This window comes from Lathyrus oleraceus, chromosome 5 (assembly GCF_024323335.1).
Source record: "Lathyrus oleraceus cultivar Zhongwan6 chromosome 5, CAAS_Psat_ZW6_1.0, whole genome shotgun sequence".
Taxonomy (NCBI): Eukaryota; Viridiplantae; Streptophyta; class Magnoliopsida; order Fabales; family Fabaceae; genus Lathyrus; species Lathyrus oleraceus.
In genome coordinates, this window is record NC_066583.1 from 637,116,266 (window position 1) to 637,139,500 (window position 23,235).

General features: G+C 32.5%; 1 protein-coding gene across 1 annotated transcript; it reads right to left on the bottom strand.

Annotated features, from left to right (window-relative positions):
• Positions 1-7,928: 7,928 nt before the first annotated feature.
• Positions 7,929-8,923, bottom strand: LOC127087492 (60S ribosomal protein L37-3). Its single transcript, XM_051028373.1, has 4 exons — positions 8,758-8,923; positions 8,533-8,668; positions 8,269-8,370; positions 7,929-8,155 (listed from the first exon to the last, which is right to left on the bottom strand). Exons 1-4 carry the CDS (start codon positions 8,758-8,760, stop codon positions 8,112-8,114), a joined length of 285 nt encoding a protein of 94 aa, XP_050884330.1. The 5' UTR covers positions 8,761-8,923; the 3' UTR covers positions 7,929-8,111.
• Between the last annotated feature and the right edge of the window lie 14,312 nt (positions 8,924-23,235).

Sequence of the window (23,235 nt, forward strand, 5' to 3'; positions counted from 1 at the left end):
AGAATCTTGTACCCAAGACAATATTCTCACAAAGAGAGTTATGTGGTTCTATGGTGAAAGTCTTATAATCAGATTTGATCATTCTGATGTTACGCATTCTGAGATTTCATCATTTATTTCAAGAGAAGATTTTTTAAAGTTCTTTTCAACGAAAAGAAACCTATACTCAGCAAGGGATTTCAGATAAGATATTAGCCCTTTGAGGGTCTATATTAGTGAATATCCTTCTGAACATTTCTCTTGATGAAATGATGTTTATCTTAGTATGGTTCACATTTCAAATGCCAAAATATGATTCTTAGATAAACACAAGGAAAAAGGTTAACAAGGGAAAAGGATAGTGTACCCTTATTTCTTTGATGACCTTCTTTTCTAGAGGTTTTGAGGATATGAGTGTTGCATCCAGATTCTGATTGCTTTGATCTTTCATTCCCAAGTTTTTGTTCTTGTTCCTGACTATTGAGCCAAGGATTTTTGCATTTCAAGAACTTTCTACAAACAGTCAGATGGCATTGTATGATAGTTGTTTTACAATGGTGCCATAGGTACATTTGTTATTACTTTAACTTTAGAGTTTATATGACATGTGTTTCCATATGGATTCTAATTTTGAACATATTATAACTCTGCTCAATGATCCTTAGTATTTACTAGAATAATGTTTGCACCAGATTCTGAATACTTATGCATTCAACAATTCTTAGAGTCTCTTTCTGCAGATTCCTTGCCTTCAGAGTCTGACATACAGCTCTTCAACCTTGCAAATTTCTCAGCTAGCTTTGACTTTTTCAGAGCCAAGCTCATCATCAAAACTAAACACAAATTGATTCATTTTTAATATTGGTTTCAATGTTAGATTCTTTGTAGTCTTTTGACCATTTAGAGTATCTCAACATGACACATTCTTGAGAATCAAACTTGTCTAATTTCCTGTTAGGATATAATCAGGAAAAATACATGTTGACCTTTATGAAAAATCAGATTTTCAATTTAAAAATAAAATTTATTTTTCATGTCAACAAGCCTAATAGATCTTAGAAGTCAGTATGCTTCTATTAACCTCTTAGTTGAAATTACTGAAAGAAAATGTGTAGTGTTTCTTCAACACACACTCACAACCCATGGTAGGTTTTAAAAGAGGTTCATTCTCTATATTATCATTTTAGCTACTGAGAGCAAAAACAATTTTGATCGTAATAATATGGAGTTCTCTTTTATTCGCTCACAATGGTCTTCAGACAAGGCTGTATGAGTCTATCTCAGTTTCAATAGACTTTTCTAAAGTTTTTTATTCTTTTCAAGAATTTCAGTTGAAGAAGAATAAAGAGTTAAGTGAGAGTACCTTTTTTGCAACTGAGTTTGTTTCCAAGACTTCAGTGTTGTTCCATGGGTGTTGCTTGCTTTAGCACTTATTTAACTTCTTCTTTTAAGGAGTTGGGTGCTTTTGTGATCAGTTTCATGTTGGCTTGTCCTTTGATTATAATCTTATTTCTTATAGAGTTGTCTTCTGCATCCATCAGATTTTTCTTTTTGTCCTTAAGGAATTCCTTCTATGGCTCTTCTTTGTTGAATAAAGAAAACTTCCATTTGAATTGACACGACTCTTTGTGAGTGAGGTAGATGACCTTCTTGACATTTCCGGACATCTTCTGCATAGAGGTTGACTTTATAAGTCCATATGTTCATCTTTGACTTCTGGAATTGATTTAACTTTGCTTCCATCATTGGTTGATGCTTCTTTAGGAGTCACTGACACCTTCTATGGTGCATCCTCTTCAAGCAAGATCTCCTGACTACCCAGAGAACTCTATCCAGTTCTTTAGATCAATGGGTGTGAATACACTGAGAGTAGTCATCGTAGCCCTTTGCTTTGTTCGTTAGCTACAAATGAACTTCTTCACTTGGTCAATTGAAGTGACCTTTGACTAAGACTTTCAAGCCAAAAAAGGAGTTTGAAATTTCGAGTATCATGTTCTCAAAAGTTTCACCAATTCTATTTTGAAAGCCTCAAGCTTGAATCCATATTCGCGTCGTGGATTTCTTTCCTTGCTTAACTCTTTTATGAGACATACTTCAAGATTCAAATGAAGACTTGGCAGAGCTTCCATTTGTAATCTGTTCATACTCATGGAATGAAATAGTTTTCAAGAAGACAATTTTGAATCCATGACGATTCAAGCGGAATCTCTTTATTGTTCATTGATATTTGTTGATCTTCATCTTATTTCACATCAATATGATTGATGATTGAGTGATGTGTGTTTGTGGCGGATAAGAGATGTTTTATCATTACAGCTTGTGTTGCCTTAATGTGTTTAAAAAAGAATTGATCTTTTTCTGACACGGTTAAGTGTTTTACATAATCTAGTCAATAACATAACCGGTGCTCTGATACCAATTGAAGATGCAGAAAACACAGGAAAAGTTCCTTCCCCAAAATAAACACGAGAATAACAACAAGAATAATAAGAACAATGATAAAAGACACATGCATTTTATCTTAGTTCACCGTTAACTAAGCTACCTCCAGTCCACCCATCGGGTGATTTGCCTTAGCCAAGGACTTAATCTAATAATCAAATTATGATTACAAAACAATGAAACATGTTGTTGATTACGTCAAGAGCCTGACCTACCCGATCGCTTGAGAAAAAGGAAATTTATTGAATGCATTGATTTTCTAGTATCCTCATATTCTCTCTCTCTATGGTCCTCCCTTTTTTTCTATGACTTTCTTCGGTTTTTCCTCACTCCATTTCTTCTTCCTTTTCCTTTTTTTCGTCCTCCCTCTTTCTCATATTCTAATAATTTTTTCTTCTTCAATTATTATCATCTTTCTTCTTTGATCTATTTTTTCTTAAAATCAATTTAGATATCTAATAAGAAAAATATGAAGACCAGATCTAGATCTATGTGTGAAAAGTAAAATTTTAGTTATGTTAATTTTGTATTAAGTTTGATAACTTAATTATGCTTTTAAAAAATTGGACAAGGATAATAGCTATAAAAGAGAAGGTCGAGGCAAAAAGATTTTTAATTATAAAATTATTTACTTATGTAATTCGAAAATATTAATACAATTTTTTAAATATTTTCTCATCAATTTTCTATTAGACTTTAGTTCAATACATCGGTCAAAGAGAACCCATGCGATAACACTAGTATTTTACTAATCCCCCAAATAGTAAGAGATGATCCAATAATATTTTTAATATTATGTTATATTTATTTATTATTTATAACTATCACTATATGAATTATAATTAAATAAATAATTTAGTTATTAAATTATAAAAATTATATTAATTATTTTATTTTGTAATATTTTTTATATTTATAAGAATTTACATGTTTGTGTTTTATAATTTTCAGATAGCTTAATTAATTATTTATTAGTAGTCAATGGTGAATTTCAGTCATTAAATTACTTGATTAAATATATATAGATTATGTTTGACAATATATTTTTTGAGTTTATAGCTTATAACTTATAAGTACATATGACAATACAAAACCTATTTGATAAGAGTATTTTCATCACGAACTTATAATTTATTTTATTAACTTATAACATATTTTTATACGCTATTTTAAATAACGTTTTAACTTATAACTTATCATTTTTTCTTCCACTTTTATCCTTATTATTTTAAAATTTACTTCTATCCGTTATAATTTATTTTAATTTAAAATAAAATAGTTATATATTAAAAATTCTTTTAAGTCATTTTAATTTATCAAAAAATATTGACTTATCAAACACTTCAATTAACTTATCAATTATAAGTCATTAATCATCGGTCATAAGTTATAAGTCATCGGCTATTAGTAATAAACTATAAATTATTAGTAAATTTATCAACCAATTGTTATTTTTACAAAATCATATACTTTATTTATTTTATTTTATATTTTATTTTCTTTATATTTCTAACGGCTCCTTATCAATCGGGTGGATTATCTAGTAGTCTTTATCCATCTGTTTTATAAAAGTAATAGTATTTCTAGTTTCAGAAGAACTTTATCGCCTCCCATCTCCCCACGTCATGTCAACTAATGATGATTACATTTCCATCATTGTTGTACTCGAACCATTTTTTCAAGTTAGAATCAATTATCCGGCTCGTAAGCGATCTTCTGCTTACAGACCCTCCTGTTTGATTACAGACCCTCCTGTTTGATGATGGACTGACTATATTGTACCTTCTAACATGAGAACAAGATTTCCAGTCTCATCTACCCAGAAACCCCCAAGTGAAGCCGACCCCCGCCGCCGTAACGCGTTTATATATGAAACTGCCTCCAGTTTCTTTTTCCAAACATTCCCGGTATTATTGCAATCTTAGAGCACCTAACTCTCTAAATAATGGAGACCCAACCACTGCTCCTTTTAAACAAGCTCGCATTCTTGTTACTGAAACTCTACCGCCGTTGTTGTCTTTTGCCACTACTCATTTCCTCCCCTTAATGAAAGAACCGATTTTGAAAAGTACTCCCTTTGCTCTCCAGTACCTCTGTGAAGCCGACAAGATACTGAATGAAGAGTTCGCTAAACGCTATACATATTTCCAATTTGCAGTCACTCGAGTTGATGATGATATGTGCCCCATCGCCAACTTTTGGCACATGAATGAATATATGGAATGGTTTACCCATGACATCGCGGCTAGATATATCACTGGGTCAGGGACCCTTATTGAATGCTCTCCTTCTGGCGTTGCTGCTAACCGATATGCTTGTAAGATGCAAACACTTGTCACAGCGCTCACTCTGCCCGACAATCAGCTGATAGTCAAGCTCTTTTTAACTTCGCCTTCTGTCTTTGCACCACAGTTACCAATCCTACTCCACTCATTAAATATACGGCCTTCATGGCCCAAACTCACATATAGATGTTTCTGATCCACCTTATATGAGCCTCCATGTTGTCCCAATGAGATGTCATCCCCCAATTAATCAATCATCTTATATGAGCCTCCATGTTGTGATCAAAAGTCTTATGATCTCAAAAATCAATTAAGCACCTAGGTGTCATGCATCTGAAAACTCTCTCACCCCTTCCTTCTACGGGGTTGTGTTTGTTTTTCAAAAAACCTTTAACTCATTTGAAAAGGAGAAAAAAGATTAAATGAATAATTTTTCTTTTAATTATTCGTGAATTTCTGTCCATTATTTTTGTTTGGTTTTTTTTTCTTTTTAATTTATTTTCAAAAATAAATAAAAGAGAAATAAATGTGAATCAACCATCACATGACATGGTTAATTTTCTATTGCATGATAATATAAAAACTAATTTATTCTGTCACGACATATCTATTAAACACTAATATATATATATATATATATATATATATATATATATATATATATATATATATATATATATATATATATATATATATTTTAAAAACTTAATTTAAAAAATATATAAATCAATAATATTTAATTATGACGTCCTACAAACATTAAAAAAAATCATAAAATAAAATGAAAAAACTACTGTTATTAAGTACTCAAAAATTTATATTGCATTTGTTAATATTATCATGAGTATTCCTTGTAATTTTACCAATTTTACTATGAGTATTATTTAATCCTATTTTTCATATTAATACATAAAAGTTATAATAAAATTAAAATTAGTTCATATACTTAATCAAATGGTTAAATTTAGTCCATTATAAGGAATTTTCTATTTAAAATTAAATATTACTTAAGTTGACTCGACATAAATAAAAAATGATTTGTCATCTTTTTAAGGCTGGAAATGAGTCGAGTCGAGTTAAACCCATTGTCAGCTCGACTCGACTCGATAAGAATTGGTTTAGCTCGAAACTCAACTCGAGTTTGACACGAACTTTTTTTTAAGCTCGAACTCGACTCGTTTTAAGTTCTTGAACAACTCGGTTCAACTCGTTAGGTTCAGTTTGTTTACTTCACGGACTAAAAAGTCATTTTTTAAAGTTTCAATTTTTTTATTATATTTGATATTTTAAATTATTCTTTTTAAAAGGAAAATATTAAAACAAAATAAAGCTTTCAAGAGATTAATTTAAAAGTCTAATTCAAAAATTATTCTTTTTGACTCAAAAACTATTAAAAATATAATAAAATAGTACAATAAAAACTATTAAAACTATTATATATATATATATATATATATAACCGAGTCGACTCATGAACCTAACGAGTCAAACTATACATAGCTCAAGTTCAGCTCATTTATTTTACAAACTTAGTTTTGAACTCAAGTTCGACTCATTTGATTCATGAACCAAATCCAACGAATTAATTATCAAATCGAATCTCGAATTATTTTCGAGTTGGTTTGGTTCATTTCCAACCCTACATCTCTTTCAAATGTCATCCAAAAGATCTTTAAAAAATGACTTGTCTATTTTCTAAAAACTATAAATAAAAAATAATACATTCATAACAACTAAAAACATATTCAAACCTAAACATTATTTTGAAGTATAAATAAAATTTTAAAAAATTAAAAATTTAAAAACTCAAACCTAAATAGTATTTCAAAATAGCTAAAAACAAAATATATTCATATAACACATAATACTAATACACTAACCGTATTAAACTACAAGGATTAATATAGTTATTGGTGACAAAATTTATTCAAAACATTCAAGATAGCGATCTACTAACTCTTGAATAAGCCTCAAATTTATCAACAAATGAGCACGGCAAGTAATCTAAATTACTAATTCAAACAGCCAAGATAACGATAATAATCACTCTTGACGAAGACTCAAATGTATCATTATATAAATGTTGCAATCGTTCTTTCAAAACAAATACGTTCGGGAATCAAATTCTATTTTTGAAAACCACATTTTTTAACTCAACAAACGTCACAGTTACAACTATTATCTGAAAAGCAAATTTCTTATTAAAATATGTAGATAACATGACTTCCAGACGAACTACAAATAGACAGATCGATTGTGAAAAGAAAATTTCAAATTAAACGATGTAAATATAAACATATGTTGGGATTGATTTTATCATATTTTCACACTATAAACCCAATATGATAACAGAAAACGTACATAAATTCGGAAGAACTAAAAATTAGTTCCGAAACAGATTGATGAGATTTAGACATTGAGAGAAAAACATTTCAATATGCAACCTTGTTAATTACTAGATAAATTAAATTTTTGTAAATTCTTCTCATTCTAGGGTAACAAGTTTAGGTATAACAACTATACAAATAGATGAAATGAGAAAAGATCATAAATTTGATATACCAGAGTTCTCAACATGATAATAATAGACAAATGGAGAAAGTATGAATATACCCTAATGAAGACATAAAAATTGAATCCATCAACTCAAATTCGGTTTAGATGCTAGAATTAAAAGTAATAGCTATTAAAATGAAGCGGTGAGTTTTGCTATAACATGCCTAAGTATCTTAATATGTCAAACATGTCTCAAATATTCAAAACAACAAATAAAGTTAACAAAACCACCAAAGCAACACTCATTCAAATGGCATGCAATTTCAATAAAAAAAAACAATGTGGCACAGCCAGTCTTTACAAACTGGCTAAAGTAGATGACAAACACTGAAATGCTTGATAATTCATTATAATGTATCTAGAGAGATGACACCACTAAATTCACATCATACATATTTTAAAAAGAAAAGTGAGCTCATATAACAAGAAACTCATTCACTTTGCATATCAGACATGAAAAGAAACAGAATGTAATGAAGCTGCCAACTACATCTTCTATTTCAAGATTGAAGAAAATTGCTCTTATGACACTCATTACCTCAATGTGAATGGCATAGAAAACTAAATGAGCAACAATATGATAGGAACATACCTCAAAACTCAGACTACCTTGACATGATTAAGTATAGCTTAGTCAAAACTAATAATACCACACAACCAAACAACTGAACAATGAAATAGTTCTATAATCATATTGAAAAATCAAGAAAGTACAGAATATATAGAAGAAAATTAAACTGAAACACTGAGGCTGTAAACATGGTAGTTCAAAAATACTCGCCCCAATCACAAAAAACAAACTAATTCTATAAACTCCGTACCCAACAAAACAACAACTCTCAAAAAAGCTTAAGCAGTGACAGCTCCCTTCTTCCTTGGTGCAGCTTCAGTTCCTGAATTTAACAAGAAAACACAACAAATTAATCAGAAAAGAACTCAATCATAATAACAATTAAATGATTAAGGATCTAAATTGAGCAAATCAGGATCTAAATTGAGTAAATACCCTCTCTAAAGCCACTCTTGAATCGGCGAGGCACATTGCGCAAGTACCTCATCCTACCAGTTCCAGTGGTCTTTCTGCGGATTGCCTTAACACTCCAGTTATCTAAAATCAAAACCCAAATCCAATTAATAAACAAAACACAAACCCTAATTTGAAATCAAATTGAAAAATAGAATAAATAAATTCAATTTCCAGATACAGTTAACAAACCAAACATAAACCCTAATTTGAAACCAAATTGACACTATAGACTAAAGTAATTACATTTCCTGACGCGAGCAGCAGGGTAAGCACACGCCGAGCAGCGGCTTTTCTGAAGGTGGAAACTGCGGCGGCCGCACCTCACACAGAGTGTGTGGGTCTTGTTCCTCCTCTTACCAAAACTTCCAGTTCCCTTACCCTGCGATTCGTTAACACAAACTTGTTAACATACAGAAGAGAGAAAATCGATCCAATGAGTTGATGAACGGTGAAGGAGAATCGGTTTACCATTGTAGATGTGGAAACCTTGCAGCAACGACGATTGATTCGTAAACCCTAGAAGGCTTGTAGAAAATGGGTTTTTGTGTATTTATATGTTGGTCAAATGGTTTAGGTTATTATTGTAGGCTGAATAGTATAAGCCCAAACTCAATTGTTGTTTAGGGCCCGGCCCATTTATAACAAAGCATGTATGTTGAAAATTAATAATATTTTTAAAATTTAGAAATGCATTTTCCAATAATATTCAGTTAATTAATCGTTTTTATTTTATAAAATATTAATAATTAGAAGTATAGTTCTGTAGGGGAGAGGATGGTTTATCTTAAAAGAATATATAGAGAGAAAGTTTTAACATTTAAAAAAATTTGTATAGAATATTAAAATAGGATTCATCATGAATATATTTTTAATTTTTTAAATATTATAACAATATAAATTGCAGTTAAACAATTTGTCTAAATCTTCCAAACATCTTCTCCTCCGATGCAAATTTTTAGTTTTTCGGTGAATTTTGATTTTTGAATAAAAACAAACCATTTTGATTTTTGAATAAAAACAAATTCTTCGAAATTCTCTCCACCTAAATATTTTTATTCTTTTCGCTCAATTCTTTTATTTTATTTTTTATTTTTTTTATCTCTTTCCTTTCAAACTCTCAAACAAAATCTAAAAATTCTAATAATACTATTATATTTTAAAAATTATATAAAAGGATATTCCAAAACATATTCAACAACTAAAGAAAATATAAAGTATTATTATGTATATTTTGTTTTAAGAGGGAGACTTAACATGAAATATTTATCCGAATATTCATTTTTCCTACAATTTTATTTAGTAATACGTAAACATAAATCAATAAATAGTGAATTTAATAATAATTAATGTAATATAGTTTTTTTAGCTTATAAAAATTCGATTTAATTCTTCATATATTAATTTATACGCAATCATTGTTGATTTTATAGAAGAATGATATTGTATGTACATCTTTCTATTGTTTCATTTATCTTCAAAGTCTTCTATCTAAAATGTATTGCATCAAAATATTGATAAAAATTATGATACAATTTATATAATAAAATTCAAAGTTTTCAAATGAAATCGGTCTTAAAAATCTAGTCTACCCTGCCAAGGTGATAGATTGACGGACGACGGGTTTTCCCACCTATTTTTTATATATATATTTTTTATTTTTTTAATAGATTAATATACTTATTTTTATATTTCCATTAGATTTTTCACTTATTTTTTAAAACAATTTTTTATAAAGCATTTTTTTAACAATTTTTACTTCAAAAATAGTGCTTATATTCACAAATAAATGTACGAAATAGAATCATCAACAAGTGTTCAGAAACTATAGTTCAAGTATTAACCTTCAAACAAGCAAAATAAATATTTTGAGTGCTTGATAACTAGGATGGAGGGTTAGAAGGTCAACCCGTCCCTTTTTTGGCGGGCTTAAGACGGGACGGACTTAAGGTGGGGCGGGTTGAATGGATAGGCAGACACAAAATCTCAACCCAACCAGCCATTTATTGGCGAGTGCGCGGACCGGGCCGGTGGGCCACAACCCGTTTTCCCACCCCTAATATCAAGTACTATTTTATGTCCAATCAGGTTCAGAATGGAGTACTTTAAGTTGTTTATGTCAGCACTCGGAAGCAACTTGCAGATGTGCTGACCAATGCAATCAAAATTGAACACTTCATCAATTTGAGGGATGAAATTGGTGTTGTGGATTTTTCAGACTTGAATGTGAATTAAGGGATGATGTTGAATATAATTCAACATTCAAGTTAGTTTAGATTTGAATCGCATTGATATTTGAATTTCAATTTGAATTTAATGTGCATTTGAGTTGAGTTTGAATTTGGATAAATTTATATAAACCCAAGTCGGTTGCATGACTGTAACATAATCTATGTTCTTTCAATTTGAAGAGAAAGTTAGTTAGAAGATCTCTCTCTCAAATTCTTGTACATTGTTAATGGAGGTTTATTGTTGAATTATAACACTTTTCACTCAATTCTTTCTTTTTTCAAAAGCTCTTTTCTCCCTTCCCCTCCAAACTCTCAAACAAAGGCTAAAGGTTCTAATAATACTATTACGTCACATTTTAAAAATTATATAAAAATATGCTCCAAATCATATTCAACAAATAAAGTATACAAAGTACTATGTATATTTTGTTTTAAGAGGAAGACTTAACATGAAATATTTATCCGAATATTCTTTTTTTATTTGTAATTTTTTTGTAGTAATACAAAAACTTAAGTCAATAAATGAATGATATTTTTATTTGTAATTTTTTTGTAGTAATACAAAAACTTAAGTCAATAAATGAATGATATTTTTTAAGGAAAAGATAGTGAATTTAATAGTAATTAGATTAATATAGTATTTCTTATCTGGTAAAAGTTTGATTTAATTCTTCGTACATTCATTTATCCATAAATTGTTTGACTTTTGAAAAACTACATGGTAAATCATTAAATATTGTATCAATAGACAAAATGCATTTAGTATTTTATTGTAGAGTGTAATATGATTTATTATGGCACAAATAAAAGTAATATTTGAATAATAAATATAATTTGTTTTAATTTAAATTTGGTATAACAATAACTAGATGATATTTTTAAATTACGTATATATGGTTTTACTTATAAATATTAGCTAATAATAAAAGGTAAATTATTGTCAACAAACATATTTCATAGATAAGTATTTGTAAACGAACAAAATAAAAACATATTTATCCTATGAGCTATTATTTCTGTTTTTATCATTTTCAATTTTGTATTTTATCTATTGTTACTATGGAATTCCAACCAATAGAGTAAACTTTCAGACGTTTGACATGTTTTAATAAGACAATAAAAATATTAGTGAAATAATGATGAAAATGCAACAAATAGTTTTTTAGGCAGCATATTGTAAATTGTAAATACACCACATTGTTGATTTTGTAGAAGGATGATATTTAATCTTCACCCTTCCATTTATTCTATTTATCTTCAAAATCTTTTGTCTAAAATGTACTGCACCAAAATATTGATAAAAGTTATGATACAATTTATATAATAAAGTTATAGATTAAATGATTAAGTATAACTTACTTTGATGTCGAAGTAAAATTTCCCCATTTTTTTATTCAATTCCTTACATAATTGAAAATTTTCACCGTATCTTAGTTTGCATATATATTAAATTAAAATAAGACGATATTTAGTTATCATTAAACAACATAGTATAATCTTGTTAGTTATTTGTAACTTAGATGAGAATCAATATGTAAACAATTTTCTTAATATACTCAATGAATATATGTTGTTCCGATAAAAGAATTTGTTTAAAGACTACATTTTTTGTAGTCCCCATCTTCTCCTTGCAATTTTCCTTCCCTAATTAAAACACTTGGTGTTGTATGTGAAACACGTTTGAATAAAGCCACATATAATTGTTCATTACTGAAAATATGACGTGAAAGATATATTTCAATATTTTGAAGGGTTTGCCCCCGTGATTTATTTATTGTAATAACAAAACTTAGTCGCATAGAAAACTGCTTTCTATTAAGTACAGAAGGAAATCATGCACTCTCAGATATTTTTGTTTTAATTATATGTAAGAAAGCTCTTTTTCTTGCGTTGTTTCATGTCACGACTTTCACATCCAACATGTTCATAAACAAGCCGCAACATCATAAATGTGCCCCATTATTCATTCCATATCTAGGATCTAAATTTTGCAACAACATCAAAGGTATGCATGCCTTTTAATTTTTAAAATATGTGGTGGTGAACTACCTTGAGCAATGGAGTTTAAGAATTTATGTTGATATAAATTATGACTATCCCCTCCAACCAGGTCAAACAACAACAAACTATGTTCTTCTCTTGGAAAATGGTCGATAATTATATCATTAATTTTTTACATTGTCATTTTTTGGTGCCAAAATGTCTCTTTGTAACATATAAGGAGCATCACATGCAATTCTAATTCAAAAAAAAATGTTGGATAAGAACTTGTATAAAATGTTCACCTTCGCATGATATTACAATTTATAGAGGTATCTTTATTATATCATCTAGTTTGGTAAGTTCAACATCATCATTTATGCGCATAAGCAATTCTTTAAACTCAGATCGTGTATTGATCAAATATTTTGACGCAAACGCAAAACATTGGTATGAGCCCATAAATGAGACTTAATAATACACGCCGAAATCATTTGTGCCTCAGTCTTTTTTTTTTTACAATAGGAGTAACTTGACGAAAATCTATTCCCATAATCATAACTTTTCCACCAAAATAAGCATTGTTGCTACATATGTCTTAAAATGTTCTATCTAAGGCTTCTAAACAAGTTTTGTTTATCATCGGGGCTTCATCCCAAATTATTATAGTTGCAACTCTAATGAGCTTCGTAATATATATTTTATTTTAATTACCGCAAATGGAACTCAATTGTACTCGATAGGTATCTTGAATTAGTAGTGTGCAATCATACGAATGGGTAACAATGTTACAACTACACTAGATGATGCAATTGGTAAGACAATTTGACATCTACTTCTTAAACTCTCCATTAATGTTTGATAAAGGAATGTTTTATACATTCCTCCCGAACCATTAATAAAAAATACCTCATTGTGTTTGTGATCAATGATATTTATAATGATTCTTAATGCAACCACCTAATCATTATTTAACTTTTCAAGAGACTAAATATCTTTCTTTTCAGGTGAGTAGGGGGGCTAAAGGTAAAGGAAAGATGGCATGAGGAGGTTTTCCTGAAGATTACCTTAACTATTTTACATGTTGTACCTTTGAGACCTATGAAGCTATATAGGCATTGTTTATGTACTCATGTATTGTTACACTATTGTTTATGTTTCAGTACCATGTTTTAATGACTCAAATGATGTGATCCTAAATGCATAATTATTTGGGTTGTTACATAAATGATGTGACCCTAATAGTGGATTAACTGTCCATTCCAGCATTCTCTCAATGATAGTTGTTATTTCCAAGGGGTCTAGGATCTACGCCTAACACAAGTGCAAATACCTTAACCTTGAAGTTTATATGGTACAATCAGTAATCTCTTAGTCACACAAAAACTACATACATGGAACTTCTCACCTTCTATGTGAGCTAGCTCTCATAGAATTTTCTCCCCAACCAGAGGTTACCCTAAAAAGTCTCCTTGGAGCTTTTTTCATACAGAGCTTTGCCCAATAAACCTTCTCCCGATGGGGTCTTTTCTGGACTTTTTCCCCCAATGGATGAACATGTGAGATTCTGCTATGTCAATTCTCAAAGAGTCTCAATTGTATAGTTTGAAATGTTGCTCTGTTAATTCTTGGAGAGTTTCAATTGTATCTTTGAGATCTTACTTTGTCAATTCTCAGGGAATCTCAATTGTTTTGTTTGAGATGTTGCTCCGTCATTTCTCAAAGAGACTCAAATGTATCTTGTTGAATGTCTTATCTGTCAAACCTCATAAAGTCTCAATTTCCTTATGTGAAGTGTTGATCTCTGCCAACTCTCAGAGCCTCTTCCAGTTGTTGTTATATCATTTGAGATGTTGATATGTTAAGAGAGTCTTGGTGGTATTATGTTGAGTATCTTAGCTCTTAATTACCATAAAGTCTCAACTATCTTTCATGGAGTGTTGGTTTCTGTCAACTCTCAGAGCATCTCCTGCTCTATTAAGTCTTGAAGAGTCTTAGTGTTTGTTTTATGGAGTAATTTCTCTATTAATTATTATAGGATCTCCCATTTTCTACCTATATCAACTATTTCAAAATTCTTATTCTAAAAAGATTTCTTATTTATCATTCATTTTCATTTATCATCAGAAGTTTCTGCGTAAGTATCAAAGGACATTTTGGCGGGGCAAATTGAAAGTTCACTCTGTTAATTCTCGGAGAAAATCTTCAAATAATACTTAATTGAAAACTCACTCCATTAGCTCTTAGAGGGTCTTTTGATAGTTGTTAATTGAATGTTGTATCTGCTAATTCTCGGAAAAATATCTCCATGTTGTCTAGTTGAAGTTTTCTTTGATAAGTTCTTAGGGAATTTTCCAATGCCTGCCAAGTATGCATTTCATCTCCGCATTTCCAAGGACAAAATTTGGAGTCTTTTCGTATTTAATTATCTTCCACCATGAATGTACGAAGACCATTGTCATTCATACCTTTGGGTTCAAGGTGGTTAAATAGGGGCAAATGTCATACCCCAATTTTGTCTAGAAATTTCAAATTTGCATGCGTCCAACTTTACTTTGTTGAGCCATTTCGTCCAGGTACTTTTTACTACAAGATTTGATCAATGACTGTCTGTTTTACGGAATTTTATTTTGCATAAATTATTTTAATTCATTTAGTTTATTTTTTCGTGCATTTCCGTGCTCAATTTTTAATCATTTTAATTCCTTTTTTTTGTTTTTTTATCAAAATATCAAGAGAAAATAAATAAATAATCATTTGATTTTTATTTGTTTTTATTAAAAAGATTTGAGTTTTATTTTATTTAATTCTTTTAAACTCATTTTAATCACCTGAAAATATCTAGGGACTTTTTTGGCATTTGCATTAAATAAAAACCTTAATTGTTACTAAGGGTTAAGTCTTTGCCAATGGATTAAGATCATCAACGACTCGCACTTGTCTCAATCAACTTACATGGATCACTATCCACACCTCTCTCTCATATCCAATAGAAATAAAGATAAAAGAATAAAAAAGGGAGAATAATAAAAGGGAGGGAGTTTTCAGCACATGGGATCCGTCACACAACATTATCCCCTTGATAACATATCACATTTCCTCTCTCTTGATGAATAACCCATTCTTTCCTTATTCATGTGAGAGAAAAACGTGACTCATCACATAACATAAACCTTCATTTTTATCTTGATCTCTCTCACCAACAACCCACTTCTTCACACTTATTCTCCCCCCTCCTTCACATATGAAGTAAATAAACCACCACTCTAAACACCTTCACCACCGTGAGAACAACTATCAACTCCAGTCACCACCCTCCACTAAAAACGCCGTGCACCATAAAACAACCATCTTTTAATTCACACTTTCCCTCACCTTTTCAATAATACACCTACTTCCCACTCTCCCTCCGCCATAAATCAGCGAGCTCCACATGTACCACCCCTAACAACACCAACGTGTTCACCACCCCATCAACAAACTAAACACACCTCACATCTCAACATCCCTTCCACCCTTCACGTGAACCACTCGCCCTCACCACATAAAACTACTATAACCATTTAACTTTCACCCTTAACTTCACACTAACCTCCAACCTCAACACCACCAACATTCACCATAACACGTCCGACGACCACCACTATATGACATAACTCACTCAGACGACAGTAACAACCTTTCTGTCACCTACATTCAAGTTCCCACTGTCAACAGATTCATGACCACATATACCTTACACCGTCAACTATGTTGATCGAGTTGTTGCCACCAATACCAGCCGGCGTGAAACAGTAACAACTTCGGCGTCAGTAACATTTCGATTTCAAATACTTTTTGTGTTGTACCGTTGAGATCACATTTTGGTTATTGCAATTAATTTTCAATTTGATTCTAGAATGTGTTATACTTGTGTTAATTTTATTCTGGGACGCATTTGTAACATTGTAAATGATTTATGTGTTGTTGCTGCTTTGGTTGCTTTTTTATGTTGTATTAAATCAGATGAAATTTGTGGATTTGACATGATTTGTATGTCGTTATGAAGGTGAGAAAATACACAATAAATGGGGGGGGGGGGGGTGAATTGTGTATACTTAAAAATCGTTTCTCTTCTGAACAATGTTAAGACTTTTATGTCAAAATTAAACACAATAGCAGAAATATAAAGTTCAGAAGTAAATGCAAGCAACACACAAAGATTATCCTGGTTCCTCTTATCAACTGAGAGTAGTTCAACCCCTTACCTCAATAAGAGCTTTTTCACTATAAACAAATAAGTTACAAATTGCTCAAGCACACTTGCAAGAGATTTCAATGCTCAATCAACCTAGAAAGTGACTTATGCTTAAGTCCTCAGACAAGAGACTTCCTTGCTCAATCAACCTAAAAAGAAACCTCCTTGCTCAAATCCTCAAACAAAAGACTTCCTTGCTCAAGCACGCAGGTAAGAGACTTCCTCTACTGTAAATAGAAGTTTAGTAGAATAGATAACTATTATACTTTGATACATAATCACAAGTATAACAGTTGTGCAACAATCACAAAGGTTTTCAAACTTTCTAAGATTTCTAAGATAATATAAGATAAGAAATATCAAGATCTTTAGGTAATAACAGTTACAAGAAATAATAGCTCAGAGTTATGCTTAAGAGTTTTCAAATGCGTTGTGATGTTGTAACCTTCCTTTGAGTCTCCATCTTCCTTTTATAGAGACTGAAAAAGAGTCGTTGGAGGGTTTGAACATAACGAGCAAACTTAGTGAAGAAGTATGCCAAGAGAGATGTTGGAGACTAGCATTTGGTCTGAAGCTTTGTCCACTAAATAATAACTTTGTTCTTAGTATCTTTTGAAGTACTAGGTATCTACCAAAAGGTAGAACATGCTAAAGATGTCACATTTTTATTTCTTGAGCCTTGCAAAACGAAAACCCTAGTTGACTTTATCCATAAATCAGGGGATTTGATAAGACAAGACTACTTTTGGTACAATGTATGGAACATATGCACTTCATCCTTTTAGAATTTGAGCTATCATCAGAAGCCGAGTCTCAAGACCAGATTTTGAATCATCAGAGTCTAATGCCTTCAGATGTTGGTGAATCACTTCAAATTCTGATCAATCAGAATTAGGCAAACATTGCTTCTTCACATATGATAACAATCATGATTAGTTTTATGCTTGTGATCCTGCACACTTAAACAAAATGTTAGCAAACCTTATTGTTCTTTAAATACTTTGTTATCATCAAAACATTTTAAGGGCATAAACAAATCTTTTTTTTAACAATCTCCCACTTTTTGATGATGAAAATAAATGTATTTAATAACAATGGTTGATGATTTAGTTAACATAGTATAACATCAAAGTCCAAGGTTTGTAAGCTCCCCCTAAGTAAGATAGTCCATTAAGGCGAGGTTTGTAAGCTCCCCCTAGGTCTGATAGTTCATTAAGATGAGGTTTGTAAGCTCTTTTAACTACTTATCTATGTTAATTGAATATTATAACTTTACTCAACAAACTGACTTCGGGTTTGAGGTTTGTAAGCTCCCTTTTAGTCTGACTGTTCATTAAGGTAAGGTTTGTAAGCTTTCCCAAAGTCTTGTTTTTGTTAATTAAAACTTTTATTGAGCACATTGAGATTAAATTCATTAATAAGAAATTAATATCAAAATAATTGAGTGATTAGGGTTTAGGATTAATTAAAAGCATTAAAAAATACTTTTAACCTTCTTAAATATCCCCATAATTCTCTCCTCCATTTGTCATCAACAAAACGTGAGTTCAGGCAGGTCAACAAAAATATTTAATAAAAACTATCACATATATGGAAAAAAATTAGTTTTGATAAGAACATAGTATGAACAACCTTTATACTTCCCAATATTGAGAAGCGGCTAAAGTGGTTGAACAATTTCTGATTTTCTCAAGGTGTCACACATCATTGAATAATATCAACTATCAGAAGTCATCATTGTAAGCATTACATGAGCAAATGTTACATCTTCTTATTGCAACATTCAAGACACGTAATTTCCTCTATAAAAGCACATCATCAGAGACATATTTCTCATATTTTCATCAAACTTTCTTCTTTTTCAAAAAAATGAGTTCTCCATCAAAGAAGGCGACGAACACCGTCTCACAGGAGGTAACAGACCCATTCCACCGGCAAGCTGTCGCATCCTGCGAAAAAACAACCGGCGAGACTCAAATAAAAATACAACACAGAGCCGCCACTGCGCGTTATTTATCCCAAGATAGGGAAAGGAAACGCTCAGAGAAACCTGGAAAGGAAACAGTCTTGCGACCAAAGAGAAAGGGTAAGGGAGTCGGTTACGCAAGGGGAAGGTATTAGCACCCCTCACGTCCGTCGTACTCGACGGGATCCACGTTCTAAAATAAAGAATAGGTTGCTAAACATCACACACACACATAAGGGAACGCAGGTGGGGTTAGGAGAAACGGGCTCGATAAGGTATCGCACCTTATGCCTACATATCTTGTCTGGAACAAGAATCAGAGCCACTGTAGTTCGGCTTACGCACGCCAAACAACACAAAACATACAAACAAGCAAGGGTGGCAAACATGGAGCCCGACAACCACTTGATGGAATTACGTCGGCATCCGAACCAAAACACGCTCAAAAGGGCAAACGTGGAGCCCGACAACCACTGAATGGAATTACGTCGGCATCCGAACCCAAAACACCAAACAGCACAGTCAGATAACAAGTAAACACACGCAAAAAAGAAAAAGGTTGCCCGGAGTGGTCTCGCACGACCACCTGCCTACATACCTCGTCTGGAACAAGGATCAGGGCGATGTAGTTCCCCTGAAAGGGACTGAATTACATGCAAACTAGTAGGGAGTCGGGAACTCGAGCCTACAAGTCATCAAACAAGCCAGAAGAGACGCTGAGACGTCAGAAGAAACGGCACACACAGACTAATCAGGGAGTCGGGAACTCGAGCCTGATAGCTGCCAAACAAAACGCACGCAAAAAAGAAAAAGGTTGCCCGGAGTGGTCTCGCACGACCACCTGCCTACATACCTCGTCTGGAACAAGGATCAGGGCGATGTAGTTCCCCTGAAAGGGACTGAATTGCTAACCAGAAACCGGGGAAAGACACACTACTAGGGAGCTGGACTCGAGCCTAGTGTTGTCATGCATCGTTTACCCTAAGTTCGGTTTTCTATCCTACTTGCATAAGCAAGCCTATCCTAACCAGGAAAGAAGCCAGCACACAAGCATACAGCATAATTCAAGCATACATCAAATGAGAACAAGCATCTCAGATATCCACATAGCACGCACTATAACCAAACAAGTGGCTCACACAATAGGTTTGACTGCCGAAGCGAGTCGTCTGTACGGGCTGGGTTTGCTCTTAACCTTGCCATTACGAGGCTAAGGTGAAGCAGATGAGAGGTGAAGTGAGGATCAGACCTCACAGCTCTTATCCCTGACCAGGGAGAGCTTTTGACAAATGAGCATGGGTCCAGAATGGGGGAACCCTTCTATACTCAGAGACTCTGACACAATGTGCACTGCACAAGATCTTGGGCTTGGATCTCAATGCTACAACCATGTAATGGGAGCAAGGAGAAGACTCAACTGAATAGTGGGGGATAGATTGCTTATCCCTACCTTCCACCAATTGCCTTGATTAAGGACTTTACCTGCTTAGGCACAAAATTAAACAATCACAATCATCGCCTCTTAAGGAGGACTTCAGACATTTATTTGCCCGGCCCGATAACAGCCGGGTCTCCAGACTACATGAAGTCAAGAGGACCTACCTCAATGCAAGTTGCTTAAGCAAAGCAAAGCAAAAGTTCACAAGGAACTGAGCAACTAAAAGTACCTGGAAACAGTCAAACACAGTTAGTACTCAGACAGACAAAACTAAACAGCAAAAGTTCAATCAGTTAATCTATACAGATCAATGCACAACAAAGCAAGCTCAAAGCTCAATCCCAAACTTCACAACCTACAAAACAATGTTATGTTAGTGTACAAACATCAAACAACATCAATTGCATTTAACTTGATTCATTCTCCATGTGCATTATGCTTTTGATCCTGAAAAATCAAGCAAATATTAGCAACAAGACCACTAGGCTAAGCCTAGGGTCCAAAGGCAAGAAAAATTCCTAAACAGCAAGGTATCTCTAACCAAACTCAAGCTAAAGTCAAACAAGAGTCAACACAATTAGTCCCGTGTCCATATCATTCATTATACTCATTTCATGCACAAAACAATTCAAACTAGTTCAAATGAAGCATCAATCATGCAAACAGAACTATTGCATTCAAATCCACACCAAAACAACTTCAAAAATTCTCAAATAAATTACACCTAAACAGGACCTAATCCAGGTATGGCACACCAAATTTCAGCTTAATTGGGCAAATGGAACCATGTCAATGAAAATCAACAAAAACAGACACAATTACATGCTCCAATTCACAACATCAATACATGAACTCACTTCAAAAATTCACAAGTTAATGAAAACAATAAAGAAATGGATGAGACCAAAACAGGGATGTCACATCATGTGTCTATAACTATCATACCAAATTTCATGATTATCCAATACCATATGAGCATTTCACATCAAAATTACAAACATGTACCACATGGACTTGCATATTTGACCAACAGAGATGAAAAATAGCAATCAATTTGAAAATGCAATGTAAAATTCCACAAAAATTCATACAACATCTCAACATGTTAATGATTCACCATGCAAAATTTCATTTCATTCTAACAAGTATAGACCACTCAATTAAATCCAGCAAGTTGACATCAAGAGGTGTGACACAAATTGTCACACCTAAGTTCCAAAATTCATAACTCAATGGCCAGGCATCAAAAATTCATAAAGTTCACATGGAAATGAACATCAGCCAGTCAAGAATCATCACAAAAATTTCCAAGCATTTATTTAACACTATGAGCATTTCATGAACCAAATGGTAAAATGTATCAATTTTGAGCACATGTGAAACAAACCTAAGTCCATCCAAAAATATACCATGCACAACTTTGACCAATAGGTCAAACAAATTCTACACTCAACAACAAAGTCAAAGAAACAATCCTCATATTTTTCTGAATTTTCTACAATTTTTTATGAATTATTCAATGTGTTAATGAATTTTTGGAATTAAACAAATTAATTAAAATTGCACAGTGGCATTATTGTAAATAACAGGCGCGGGGGAGGGAAACCTCTAATTCAAATTTTCAAACACTTTTTCAGATCAAACAAGCTTCATCTCATCGTTTTCATTCATCATTTTCCAGAAATCCAAAAAAATGAAGAACATCAAAGCAACATGGAAACGAGCAAGTCCATAGTCATTCGAACCGTCTAAACACCAGGAATCTAGATATCAACATGATTTCTCCTAAAAGTTCCTAAATCGTGCAAATCGAACGAACTAGGGTTTTGGATCGAAACTTCGAACCTAGATTTCTCCCTACACAGTCATCCATTTGCAAAACTAAAGGTATCACTACAACCTACGTAGCATGCTCTTTCAAACGCATATGAACAATTAACAAATCATGAGATTCGAATTTCTTCAAACCTGGAAATGGCAGTGCAATTCGCGTGGCCTTGGCGCTTAATTCCTTCAAACAGTTGCAGTAGAGGGATAAGGAAGATGATTAGAGGTGCTAGCTTCAATTGATGTTGCTTCTAGAGCTCAAAACTCGAATTCACCATTGTTGATGTGATATTGAACAGTCGCGAATCAAGGCTCCACTCCTTCCAAACTCCACAAACAGTTGATGAGGATGATGATTGGAGTTGAATGCAAAAGGAAAATCGAGAATTGGTTGAGGAATGAAGAAGATTGATGAATTTGGATCCAATGTGTTCTTTAGCAAACTTGAGAGAATGAAGAGGCTTTTTGATCCAACTTTGGTAAATGTGAAATTCTGTTATGCTTAGAAAGTGATTAAGATTATATACCAATGCTTAATTACCACCTAAACATGTTTAATCAACCAAATGCATTTGTTAGTGAAATGGTAATTTTCCAAGTGAGGGCAAAATTGAACTTTCACATGCCAGCTCATGACAGCTCAATGCCACCTCATACACCTTCTAAACACCTGTCATGAGTTGTTGCCACTTGTTGGATGTTCATTGGATGTGTAATTCCCATTTTCACTATGTGATGGCTAATTGTCCAATTTTGCAATTTCACTTTTCAAGCCAAATTCCAAACCACAAGCCTTTGCCATGAAATGATGATTCCAACAAATTTTAAATACCATTCATGAAGTGTTGCAAAAATCCCCACTCAAAAATTCCAATTATTTTGAAAGTTGGACAATTTTGCCCTTGGTCCAATTTAACTGTCCAGTTGAAAATTGACTTTTTGCATTGACCACTTTTGGAAAAATCCACTTATGCACCATGAAAGTACATGTCAAATGGAGTTTGTGCATATAAAGAACTTGCAATTTGGACAAACCATGTGGAAATAATGGCCTCCTGATTATGGGTCATTTTTGAATTTCACTGAGCCATAATTTTCCAACCATACATGGGATTTTCAAGTTCTTGGACATTTTGGAAAAGTGAGAACAAGATCTACAACTTTCATGTTGAACAAATTTTCATTTGAAGCTTCCTTGGACACGTGGTCTTGAGGTCAAAAACTTTCCATTTTTGGAAACTTCAATTACAAGTCACTTTCTATTTTTGGC

Excerpts from the sequence above, each read along its gene's own strand:
- LOC127087492 (XM_051028373.1), bottom strand. Across the intron at positions 8,371-8,532 it reads TGCTGCTCGCGTCAGGAAAT|ATAACTGGAGTGTTAAGGCA; the intron begins GTAATTACTTTA and ends TTTTGATTTTAG. Across the intron at positions 8,156-8,268 it reads CAAGAGTGGCTTTAGAGAGG|GAACTGAAGCTGCACCAAGG; the intron begins GTATTTACTCAA and ends TGTTAAATTCAG.